The 12837-nt window shown below is 41.1% G+C and overlaps 1 protein-coding gene across 3 annotated transcripts in view; it reads right to left on the reverse strand.

Annotated features, from left to right (window-relative positions):
- The window catches only part of Ar (androgen receptor), a 171238-nt gene that overhangs the window by 6883 nt on the left and 151518 nt on the right, over positions 1-12837 (reverse strand). For all 3 annotated transcript variants that reach the window (XR_013154687.1, XR_013154686.1, XM_077107698.1), the window contains exons 4-7: positions 10924-11211; positions 4673-4817; positions 1456-1586; positions 450-607 (exon numbers count right to left, since the gene is read on the reverse strand). Coding sequence is in view for 1 of the 3 variants with exons in the window: in XM_077107698.1 (XP_076963813.1) it covers positions 450-607; positions 1456-1586; positions 4673-4817; positions 10924-11211 (722 nt within the window). In the remaining 2 variants the exon portion in view is untranslated. The remainder of the gene's footprint in view (positions 1-449; positions 608-1455; positions 1587-4672; positions 4818-10923; positions 11212-12837) is intronic.

Below are 12837 nucleotides of genomic sequence, written 5' to 3' on the forward strand. Positions count from 1 at the left end.
CAGAACTGGGTGTTCCTCTTCCACAGTACAGGCCCCCCATTTCTCTCTCTCTCTTTCTCTCTCTCTCTCTCTCTCTCTCTCTCTCTCACACACACACACACACACACACACACACACACACACAGGCAAATTCACATGCACATGACTCAAGGAAGAGGTGAAAAATATCCAGGTCTATCTTGTCTGACTAGAGAATTCATGTGCTTTAAGCTTCTTCTCTGAGTCCCAACTGCTCTATTCACTCCTCCACCCCTTTCACAACATCCAGCTGGGACACTGTGACCTGAGTTCCTTTCTTCTCCATCGCATTTTCTTCCTGGACCACACTCAAAGCCAGAGGGAAATGGAAGCACCTCCCAACAGGTGGTGCCAGGCCATCCAGAAGCCTATTATCACTTGGCTCTATCAGGCTGCTCTCCCTGATAAAGCACCCTCCATCATTTGCTTACAGGCTGCACAGAGTCCAGGAGCTTGGTGAGCTGGTAGAAGCGCCTTGAGCAGGATGTGGGATTTTTTCGTTTGCATGCAATGATACGATCGAGTTCCTTGATGTAGTTCATTCGAAGTTCATCAAAGAATTTTTGATTTTTCAGCCCATCCACTGGAACTGATGTGGGATGAAGACAGAATGGGGAGGGGAAGCATGCCCACGAAGGAGCATTAGACAAAGCACCAAGTTTTCTGACCACAAACTTGACCCCCACCCCCACAGGGAGGGAACCATCTACTTGGCTCCCTGACAATTGAAATCTGTGTGCCTGGGGCCTTCATCTGCCAGGGAGATCTCAGGGAAAAGGAGAGCTGGACCCAATCGGAAGGGAGTGAAACAAATAAAATTCACTGAAACTTTTCTTTTGCTAGTCTTCTCAAGTACCCATTTCTTAGGATCTAAGTTTTTATGCTGTTCATCATTCAGCTCTGATTGAGAGAATTAAAACACAGGGCTCTGAATATGAAATCGTGCCTGCTTTCTTTTTCACACAGGCTAAGACAGCACTCTTCTTAGAAGAGACATTGAAGAAAGGCTGCTTGGCTGCCAAACAAGCTGCTAACATAGACTTCCTCCTGTTGGTGGAAGAGGAAATGTCTTCCAGGAGACAATCCCTCCTGCTCTACTACTCTGCAAGGAATACACAGTGAGGTGGTTCATGCCTGTTTCTATCCCAGAAAATGTGGGAAAAAAATCGGAGGCATGCTGGAATCAGTCAAAACACCTAGTCTTAAGGAGAGACTACGGGTAGATTAAGACTTGATGGAGGCTTGAGTCCACCAAAGTAATTGATCTGTAGCCATGAAATTGGTCTTTGTTGGAGAAAAGGATGCTGATGTAGTGGGGGGAGGGAAGAAGGGAAATGTCCAGGAGCTGGTTCCTCCCTGATAATATTTTGATGGAAAAAGTGGCCCCCCTCAGTCTTTGTGACCACACAGGCATTCCCTGTGCCTCTAGGTACTCACTTATGCTGAAGAGTAGCAATGCTTTCATGCACAGGAATTCCTGGGGGGTGATTTGGAGCCAACCAAATTCTTGAGAGAGGTGCCTCATCCGGACACACTGGCTGTACATTCTGGACTTGTGCATGCGGTACCTGTGAAGGAGATACAGAGGAAGAAGAGGAATCAGGGGAGGCTTCCAAAAAGCCCAGAGGAAATATCTCTAGTTTTTCCTCCCTTCCTTGGCTTCAAAAAAGTCTATTTGTCCTGCTGGTGCTTCATTGACAAAGAACAAATCTGTTCTTTTTTTTTTCTAAAATCCTGGCATCCTGATAATTAACTACTCATCTTCCCTGGCCAGGATATGGGTTAGCACATGGAATTTCCAGGTCTCCATTCCCCCTCTGTTTCCTGAGTCAGGGACAGGAAAGCATAACCAAATGAACACAATGGGGCAAGCACATGGTCTCCCTGACTACAGTTCTAGTATCCCAGCTACAGAAAGATGCAGAACCTGCCTCCAAGGCAGCCAAACTTGAAGGATTTCTAGGAGAGAGGATCCAGCAATCAGCACTTCATATAAGGACACAGGATTTGCAAGTGACCACAGGTGTCTATCCTGTCAACGCCCCAGACTAGCTCTTGGTTTGAAAGTCATTTCTCATAGTACAAATTTAACCATTTCTTTAAAAACTTGCAGCAATAGAGATTCCACGTTGTCCTTTGAAAATGAGTTCTAGTGCTTCCATGTCTGCCAGGAAGTTTTTTGAATGTCTGAATCTAAATGTCTCCTGGTGAAGGGGAGACCACTCCCTCACAGGCTGGTTGTTCCTTGTCACAGTTTGGGAGCTGTAAACACATGTGAGCTGCTTTTATTATGGTGACTTGTGAACAGATTATCACATTATCACCTATAAATTATATGAGGAAGTGGCCAAGGCTTCAGGAGGAGGCAACCCCTCTGTCCCATGACGGGTCATCGCATGCTTGTAAGGGAAGATACAGTATCTTTCTGCTAGTAGGCCTTCCGGGTTTGGCACTTCAGAAATCAAGTGTGTGTGTGTGTGTGTGTGTGTGTGTGTGTGTGTGTGTATGTGTGTGTGTGTGTGTGTATAAGACAGTAATTGATTGTGTACCATGTCAAGAAAAAGGGATTTGACACCCACTTAAGTGGTGGGGACAAAGACCTCCCAGATGGAGCCTAAAGTCTGTGGTTTGACATTTTGGTTCTCAAGCCACTAGCCTGTTCCACAAGCTGAGCAGGCTTGGCATTGTGTGGGTGGAAGCTCAGCAACCTATTTCAGACAGATCTTGGGTCTCCTGGATAAAGAAAAAAGGGGGCAGGTGCTGCAGAATAATTCAATTCAGGCTGAATTCCAACTAGAAAGAGGAAGTGTTTAGATAGTATCACAAGTCAATTGACCAGAACAGTGTTGCTCTAAGCTCCATCACCCTGGGGAATTTTTCAGTAAGACCTGCTGATTCTGGAGCCTGGCCCTTCTCTGATGTCCACTATACTTCCATGCCTCTGTTGATGACAACACTGCAACCTTTTTACCGCTCAAATTATGGTGCTGGCATGAAGGATTCCTAGCATATTGCTGCAGGCTCCTGAGACAGAGAAGGTAGGGAATGAAGAAGAGAGAATGAGAAAAGGCAAGCAAGGGATTCAGAAGGGAAAGGAAAAAGAAATATGGAAAAGGGCAAAATGAACTGACAGAAAGTTAAAGGAAGGAAAGGGGAAGGTGATGGGAGGTCAGAAAAGGAGAGGCAGGAATGGAATTCAGAAAGGAGAACAGAGGTAGATGGAATACAAAAATGGATAAGGCGAGAAATGAAGATTGGAAAACACTGAGCATAGTTCCTGGCATATAGTAAGTGTTCAATAAATGACATGTAGGGAGGTGACACTAAGATTTTACAGGTAAGATTTGAGGCTCAGAGAAGTTCAGTAATTTCCCTGAGGTCACAATTAGGATTCAAGCCCCTTAGCCTTACAAAATATGCTCCCTGCAAAAAAGGGAAAGAAGGGGGAAATGGGGATAATGATAGGATTTTGAATCAGAGAGAATGGAATATGGGTTGGTCCAGCTTGGACCAGTCCCCCCCATTATCTTTTTCTTTGAGCCTTAGTCCCTCTGTTAGTATTTTGAGGAGACTGCCAGCAATTATTGTCCCTCAACTGAGGTTCACCGTCTCCTCAGTAGGTGTTAGAAATGTTTAATATTTAGTGGGCAGGTACCAGAGATGTTAAACATATTCCAATATGCAGGAACATTTTACCCAATGAAAGAAAAATTCCTCCCCAAATGTCAACAGTATTCATGTTGAGAAACATTGGTCCAGATGTTTGTAGAGACTTTTCAAGCCCTAATATAATAAGATGGGGAAGTAGGCCTCAATAGGGTTCAGGAACTCTGGGAGTTGGTGCATATAGGACTCTGACCCATGAGTAGCCCTGTGATACCTCTGGACAAAATGGATAAGACTCAGCCAGAAAGCTGAAGTGGGATGCCACAAGCTTACACAGAAAGAAAGAAAGAAAGAAAGAAGGATTCAGAAAATAACCAGTTGTCACTGGGCAACACTCCAAAGGTCTCAAGACTCTAAAGAAGGTTGAACATGTGCTCAGGGAGTTGATTCAATCACTGGAGGGCAGCAGGGGCATGGGGGTTGGACATGAACAGTTAGGGGGGCTTTTCAAGGTCTTGTCCAGAAGATGGCATCATAGGTAACTTTTTGGAGATTTGGAAACCACAACACAGGTCATGCCAAAAGCCCAGTGGTTATTCTTAGATTCTGGCTACCAGGGCCGGCTGGGTTGAGAGAGTGCAACTGGGGACACTTACTCTCTCTTGCATAGCAGTGCTGTGCTACCAGGAACTACTGCCTGGAGGTTTTATTTTAAGGCTCTTCTGGGTTAAAGGCTGACCAAGAGGGAAGCTCAACTCCTGCCTGACTGAAAAGAATCTCTGTGGCAAAACTAGCTCAAGGTTTTTGGGACAATACTTCTGGCCAGCTCCATTCACAATGCAATTGAAGGATCTCAGACAGCAAACATAAGATTATCATCATTAGGAAAAGGGGGAATAAAAAAGGGATTCCTTTTTTAAATTTCTTGCCTACCATGGGCTAGTTACTCCATATCCATCCAATTTAGTTATAACAAAACATTTGAGATATCTCTATTATTATTTTAAAAATAGGAAACTATATGAGACTTGGTCCCAGGAATACTTACTCATTGAAAACCAGGTCAGGAGCAAAGTAGAGCATCCTGGAGTTGACATTGGTGAAGGACCTCCAGCCCATGGCAAACACCATGAGTCCCATCCAGGAGTACTGAATGACTGCCATCTGGTCATCCACATGTAAATTGCGGAAGCCTAGAAAAGAAGGCACAAAGGCAGTGGTCAGTGCAGACATTGATAGACTGAGCTAAGTCTTTACCTCTGCTGAACTGAGAATCTCTAGTACTCAGGCAGCCCTTGAGAAGTCCCAGGGAACATCAGTACTGGCTTCTGAGGAGTGATAAAAAAAATTATATGGTAAGGATAATATTCTTTGCCCTCCCTACTTCTCTGAACTGTTCAAATGAGATCATGATGGAGGCCAAAAGGCCATTGTCAGTTGAAAGAGAACAATAATTGAACATTGAACTCCTTTCTGAGCACTTATATTACTTCATTTAATTCTCATGACAATGAATAAAATAGGTATTCTTATTATCCCCATTCTGCAAATCAGGAGGAATGGGTCACAGAGGGGTCAATAACATGCCCAAGATCATATGGCTACTAACTGGCAGATCAAGTTCCAAAGCCAAGTAGTCAGACTCCAAGGGCCATGCTCTTGATCACCACACCTTTCTGAAGATACAGTGTAATAATCAGTTCTTCCACATGGACAGCACTTCTAAGTTTACAAAGCTCTCTTAGCTACAGTTTGATTTTATCCTGGTAACAATCTTGGGAAAGGGATATTACTATATATTATCACATAGGAGGAATGTCTTGACAGCCACTGGCCTTCTTTAAACCACCTACAGGCTCTCTCTCTCTTTTCTCTGACCTTCTTTCTACCCCAAACACCTCCTCTCCATTCTTTTATACTTAATAGTTTCTACACTCTTGCCATTCTCAGCCTACTTGACTTATATACAAACAGGCTCTTTATAATCTGCTTCTCCAGACTAATTTCTTGCAACTTGCCTTCAGATAATTTAGGTCCCAGCTTTTTTGAAAAACTTAGAATGTACTGAACACTTCATCCTTTCCCAGGCCTCTACAGCTCTGCTACTTCTGAATAGACAGTTGTCTTGCCTAGAATGTGTTCCCCCTCCAAAAGCCTTCCATCTGATGAACACCTACTCATCTTTCAAGTCTTTACTCAAAGGCCACCTCCTCTCTGAAGCGTTTTCCAACTCATCCAAGCAAAATAATTATTCTTCTTTTACTTGCTCATTGCAAGTACTGTAGCCCTAGCCAATTACAGTGATAATTTCGCAGCCCTGAAATCCATCTATATGCATGTTTTCTGCCTGCAAGCCTTGGAGCAACTTGAAGACAGGAGTCATATCTTCTAATTGATCTTTGCTTTCTTAGTACATAGCATGGTTCAGGTGTTTAACTGGGCATTTGAGAAATATTAAACAAATAGGTTAAGGGCCCTCAATTTTATTTCCATTTTGAAAAAATGGGAATTAAGTAATATCCAAATGACTTCCCTTAAGCTCAGAAAACAGACCCTTCTGGAAGCTACCTCTGAAATAGCACATGGGTAGAACAGACATAGCCATGTTCCCTGAAGATTGTGAAACAGTTGAATGCTTAAAGTTATAAAGTCATTGTCTCAGACCTCATTCCTACCAGTATCCCCTTTTCTTTTCCCCAATAAATTCATAATTATCTGAAATTTTGTTTTGCTTGACTTCATTTAGTATTCTTTCTTGACTTCAGATCAAGTTTCTCATTTTCCTATTGATGACCACATTTGATCCTCATAATAACCCTGGAAGGTAGGTGATGTGACACTTATTTTATCAACAAGGAACCTGAGGGCCAGACAAATTAACTGACTTGGTCAAGGTCACATAATCTATATGTGGCTGAACTGGATCTGGAACCCAGGTGTTTTGATTCTCTGTTCCAGTGCTTTTTCTGCTCCACTGCTGAAGGTCCCACCTCAGGAGCTACCAAGGTCACCAACCTTCCTTTGCCATAGGCTTGAGTATGAAGACTTCACTACCCAGACATATTGTTCTGCTTGGTTGGCATCTGCACACCCTCACATCTCCACTTCCCTTTTCTTTTAGATCCCATCTTCCAGAGATCAGGGATGCTAGAGTCTTTCACAGCACCACCCCTGGGTGTAATCTCAACTCCCAGACCTGTGCTTTCTACCCTGATGATACTGACATGCTAACAGACTGACTGGATCCTCAGAACCCAGACAATTTCCTGCCTGGAGCTTTTCCATATTACAGAATGCCTGAGACTGACCTTTCCCAGTAAGAGACAAGATACAGGGTCCACGAGGGCAATATCTGAGATTCCTTGAGAAAGTGGCCTGGGATTTTGTACCCTAAACCTCTGGAGTGGGAGGCAGTAGATAGCAAACAACAACAACAACAAAAACAAAACAAAACAAAAAAACACCCCCAAACAAAAACAAGCAGAAAACAAACCAATAAGCAAAAAAAAAAAAAAAAAACCCTAAACCCCCAAAACAACAATACTTTGGCTGGGGGAATCGTGATCATCTAGTGAAGTGTGTGAATGTGAGGGATGAATGTGAGGGATGATGGAGGGATGAAGATTAAATTATAAAGTTAGTAAAGAAATTGTCTATACAGATGCTTCCTCCCACTGTGAAAGACCAGAAAACTAATGCAAGAGATGAAAAATGACTATCATACTAAGAGTCCTTAGTGAAAACTGCTCAGCTTGCAAACCTAATGACTGTGCACAAATTAGCACTGTGGATGGCCAGTTTTCCTATAGGCATAATCTGATTATAACATCTAACTCTATGCCTAGCTTGCACAATGGCCTGCTCAGAAAGCATGGTTTTCAAGGTATGGCTGTAAGCACACATTCACTCAACACCTATTTGGCAATGTGTTCGGGTATTCTGGAGAACTAGAGAGGAGCCCTTCTGAGGTTTTAAAATCCACCAAACAGGCTAGGGAGCAGAGGCAGTTTCTTTGTTTTCTCATTAGAATCCAATCATTATTGGCAATCTGCTGTGGAAACTTGAAGGCCCACATCTAGTCTGGGACAACAGACTCAAAGCAAGACTGGTTTAGAAATATTTGCTGCTGTACTGCACCTGCCAGTCAAGGCTTTCAAAGAAGACAGTTCAAACTTGGGGTCCCTGCATGAGCTTCTTGGAAGGGTAGTGGTAGGTTGGATTGAGCTTAGTGAGAGAAGTGGCCTAGAACTCAAGACTACAAATGTAAAGAAAGAAGCACAAAGAAGACACGTGATTTGCTTGCAGGCACATAACCAGTACATAGCTAGCATTCCAAACCAGATACATCTTATTCTAAATATACTGTGTACATACAATCTATTTGCTTGGCTTTCATTTATAGTTAGAATTTATTAATGTGCCAAGTGTCCCAGTAGGCAATTTCCAGACATTACCATCACAGAAAACTTACAAAAAAATTTTATCTGACTAGGTGCTTAGCACAGTGCCTCACAAAGGATAGGAATTCAATCTGTTGGATGAATAAATTACTTGAACTAGAGGTAATTATTGACAATGTGAATGGCAGTCCTTATGAATGTGGTAATCAGTTTTCTTTTAAAGCTATTCTTCTAAATGACTCAGAGTCAGAGATCATTTACTCTGGCAAACTAGATAGTGAGCTGAGTTTGGCTTGAAGATTTGTTAATGTAAGAAGAGGGCTTTCCTCCTAAGGCTTGAGCCAAGGAAAGCCAGTGGTCCTGTTATACAAATTCTGCCATAGTTATTTGCAGTAGATTATATTCAAGATGACTGAATTAGCAATCAGAGGGTCTGAGCTCAATTTTTGGTTCCATTTATTAAGTGACCAGAGTAGCAAGTTAGTTAACCTCTTTGAGCTGTGGCATGTAAAATGGAAATAATTGTCCCTGTGATTCAGAGGAGCATTTTGAGGATCACATTTATGAAAATCTATGCACCCTATAAATAGACACATGTTAAGTATTTGGTTATGGCTTAGGGAGATTGAATTTTATTTATTTAACTATTTTTTGGTACCAGGGATTGAACTCAGGGGCACTTGAACACTGAGCCACATCCCCAGCTCTATTTTGTATTTTATTTAGAGACAGGGTCTCACTGAGTTGCTTAGCACCTCGCTTTTGCTGAGGCTGGCTTTGAACTCATGATCTTCCTGTCTTAGCCTCCCGAGCTGCTGGGAATACAGGTGTGTACCACCATGCATGGAAGATTAAATTATAAATGTCTATCAAACACATGACATCAAGACATCCAAGTAAATAAATAATAAAAATTAAAACAACTTTCTCGTTTTTCTTTATTGTAATTTTTTTTCCTGTCTGTGTGAACTCTCAGTTTTGGCACAGTACATATTCACCCAGAGGACTTGGGCCTCTTTCCCAGAGATCACACTGGTTAGATAACCTCAGCTTTCCAACCTGGGAAAATATTAGAGACAGTGTAATGGCTACAACTGGGCTTTGTGAGGTAGAAGTACAAAGTAGGAGTTTGAAGGCCCACATGCAATGTCTCTGAAAATAGCAAGCCCACCATATGACCCAAGTGGCCTTTGGTGGTGAGGATTTGACCCCTCACTGTAAATCTCAGAGTTACAGAATGAGGAGGATGTTTGAAATCAGGGGTCTCAAGTTCTGGCCCTACTGCTTTCTGGCTGTGTAACTGTAGGCCAATCACCTCTTTTCTCAGAGCTTCATTGTCTTTGAAAAATTTAAGAAGGAACCCTTACTTTACAGGATTCTTATGAGAATCAAATCAGGTAACTGCTCTTCTCACTATAATTTTCCATCTGAATAGCAAGTATTATTAGAAGGCAGGTTAATCTTTGACTTCACAAAAGGATATTTGGTTGCTGATATTTCAAAAGAATTTTGAATCACAATCTCAGGATTTGGAGAACCTTTATAGAGCACATGCTTCACTGGTTTTCAAACTGTTTTACTTGAAGCCACAAGATTCTGCAAGACTAACAGGGGGGCTTACCTGCAGTAGTGAGGGACAAGCTGAGTTAGTGAGACACAGGCAAAAGATTGCCTTTAAATCAATAGCTTTACTTGTATCTGGGTACAATGCTTCTTAAATTTAATTTTTAGTTTACTGATGTTTAATTATAAATATTAATTCATGGTAATTGCATAAAAATGTTTTTGTGATCCTGTGGAATGAACCCAGGGTCTTGCACATGCTAGGCAAGTGCTCTACCACTGAGCTACATCTCCAATTGTTTTTGGATAAATAAAGAATTTGGGTTGCTAAAGGAAAGTCTATGAATCCTTGGATAGAGGATCTCTAAAGTTTCCTTAAGCTTTAATATTTTAATAATCAGACTTGTTCAAACAACAGATATCCTAGGAAGGGAGTTTTCCATTCCTGGAGGTGTCCAAGCAGAAGTTAGACAAACACTTGGCAATTATTTCACTATCACATAAATTTTCTTTCCACCATGATAGAGCACTAAAGTTTTCTTGAATCAAAATTTTAAAACTATTAATTCCATCCAAAGCATTCCTTACACATTATACATTTGGAGAAACAGACTGAGAAGGTGAAGTTACCAGCAGACCTAAGATTAGAACACAAGTGTTCTACTGGGCACTGTGTTACATGTCTGTAATCCCAGCAATTTGGTAGGCTGAGGCAGGAGGTTCCCAAATTCAAAGCCAGCTTCAGCAACTTAGGGAGGCCCTAAGCAACTTAGCAAGAGTCTCATAAAAATTAAAACAAAACAAAATGGGCTGTAGATGTGGCTTAGTAGTTAAGCACACCTGGGTTCAATACCCAGTACCTTACAAAAGAATCCAAGTGTTCTAATGCCCAACCCTGTGTTCTTTTGTATCATCTCATACTATATAAGTTGTCCTGTGATATAGCTCCTGAAAGTAACATTGAAGATTCACTGTCAGTATCAAGATTATCTCTGGAGTTAGCCATAAATATGTCTGTATATGTAAGAGCATCTTAAGGCATATGCAGGTATGTGTATATGATTAATGATTATTGTACTTTTTGCTGACCAATTCTGCATGCTGAACAAGAGGATCTGACAGCTGTACATTGGCATGAGCCATCTGGGACACTCAAATCATGCTGCCTTTCTTGTTGCTTTCTGAGTCTCAATTCCTTGTTGTTTAAAGTGAGGATTATAGCAATCCTGTCCCCATAGCTTAATAGTGAGGACTGCCTGAATTAATGAATACATTGCCCACAGGAGTGTTCCCTAAATATGATCGTCATTCCCTGCCCTTGTTTCCTTTCACTTACCAGGCAAAGCCTTGGCCCACTTGACCACGTGCACAAGCTGTCTCTCGCCCAGTTCATTGAGGCTGGAGAGCAAGGCTGCAAAGGAGTCAGGTTGGTTGTTGTCATGTCCAGCACACACCACACCTGGCTCAATGGCTTCCAGGACATTGAGAAAGATGGGCTGGCACTCATAACCTTCAATGTGTGATACTGTCATCTTCTGGGCTGGTTCCTCAGTGGGGCTGCCGGCACTAGAAGTCTCTCCTTCCTCCTGTAGTTTTAGATTGCCAAGTTTCTTCAGCTTACGGGCTATTAAAAAGGAAAAGAAACTTAAATTTATCATCAGTGACCAAAAGCATACAGCAGAACTACCCTGTTCGGTAAATTGCCTGAGCTAAGAAAATAAAGATGTTCATACTCCCTGGTCACAGACTCTAAACTCCTTAATAACAGGTTATCATTCAACAATGGTGGAATAGATGATTTGTCATCCTAAATTCCTGCTAAACCCAAACTTTCTTACCTTTCTTTCTCCCCTGATCCTCCTGCCAGGTCACCTAATATACCCTTGCAATTGGTTCTGCCTGAATACAGCCTTCATTATTCATACTTGGAATCTTTCATTAATTCATTTATGAATATTTGTGGTGCATTCATTCATTCAATTACTCATTAATTAATTCAACAGACATATACTATTAGATCTTTTTTCTGAATGAAGAAAAGGATAGGTACTGGTGCAATCTGATGGAAAATAAATAAATGCCCACAAACAGTTCCAGAAAATGTCACACTTGTAAATGCTACAATAGAAGCATAAAAAAGAGAAGAAACAATAATATCACTTAATTTTGGGGGTTAAGAAATGCTTAACATGAAAGGGGGCATCTTACCTAGCCCTTGAAGAGTGATGAGAATTACACTATGCAGAGACATAACTATAGAACAATATGGATGGTGTATATATATTTCATATTGAGAAGAGTGGCTATTTATAAGATTGAACACAAATATGATGGTTGATTTTTAAAGGGGCATGCATATATTATTAAAAGTTTATGCTTTATCTTATAGGTAATATATAAATAATGAACACTGTAAATTAAGACAGTGATGTAAATGTGTCTACGTCTAGGATATCTAGCAAATTGCCAGGGAAACAGCTCTCTTGAAGGATGATGAAACTTTCTCTTTGGATATCTAGTATAGCCTCTTGGAATTTAGTTTGCTTCCACACATACATTTCTAAAGTTAAAGCTCTATGAAGATGGAAAAGTTTCTAGGCACTTATGTCACTATGGATTATCAGAGAATAGATGTACAATGATTGAGAATTTAAGTATCAAATGGGAATGAAGTTAAAAAAAATGGCCTACATGGTCCATTACATTCTCAGACTACAAAATTCTATCATAACAATTTGGGTGCAATGAACAGGAGTTTTCTAGTGTACTATTTCTCATTGAACACTGTAACGAGCCTCAGATGTTGTCAGAATTATACCCATAGTTGAACATGCTCTATAACACACATAGTGATTTTCTTCTTTACCAAAGGGCATGGGAAAATATGAAGAGCTGAAATCCCTAACTGCATCAGAGAAATGATGGAATGTCTCTGCCTTTACCATCTGTCTGTAAACTGGGAACCATACTAGGAGACAGCTATTAGAAAGGATAATAGAAATAACATTCTTTTAACAAACCACAATAATCCAAAACTCTAACCTTAAGAACCATCTTCACCACATGCACACAGATACACATACACAGAGCTAGAGGTCCTTTGGCATTCCAGTGTTTACTTTGTGCTATTTTGCCTAGCATTTTTATTGACATGATTATAAATAATTCAAAAGGTCATAACTCTGAAGTCTAGCATAGACAGATGCACCAGAGTGGATCATAAACCACTTTTTCTCTAATCCTTTTTAAA

The sequence above is a fragment of the Callospermophilus lateralis genome, chromosome X (genome assembly GCF_048772815.1).
Source record: "Callospermophilus lateralis isolate mCalLat2 chromosome X, mCalLat2.hap1, whole genome shotgun sequence".
Lineage (NCBI taxonomy): Eukaryota > Metazoa > Chordata > Mammalia > Rodentia > Sciuridae > Callospermophilus > Callospermophilus lateralis.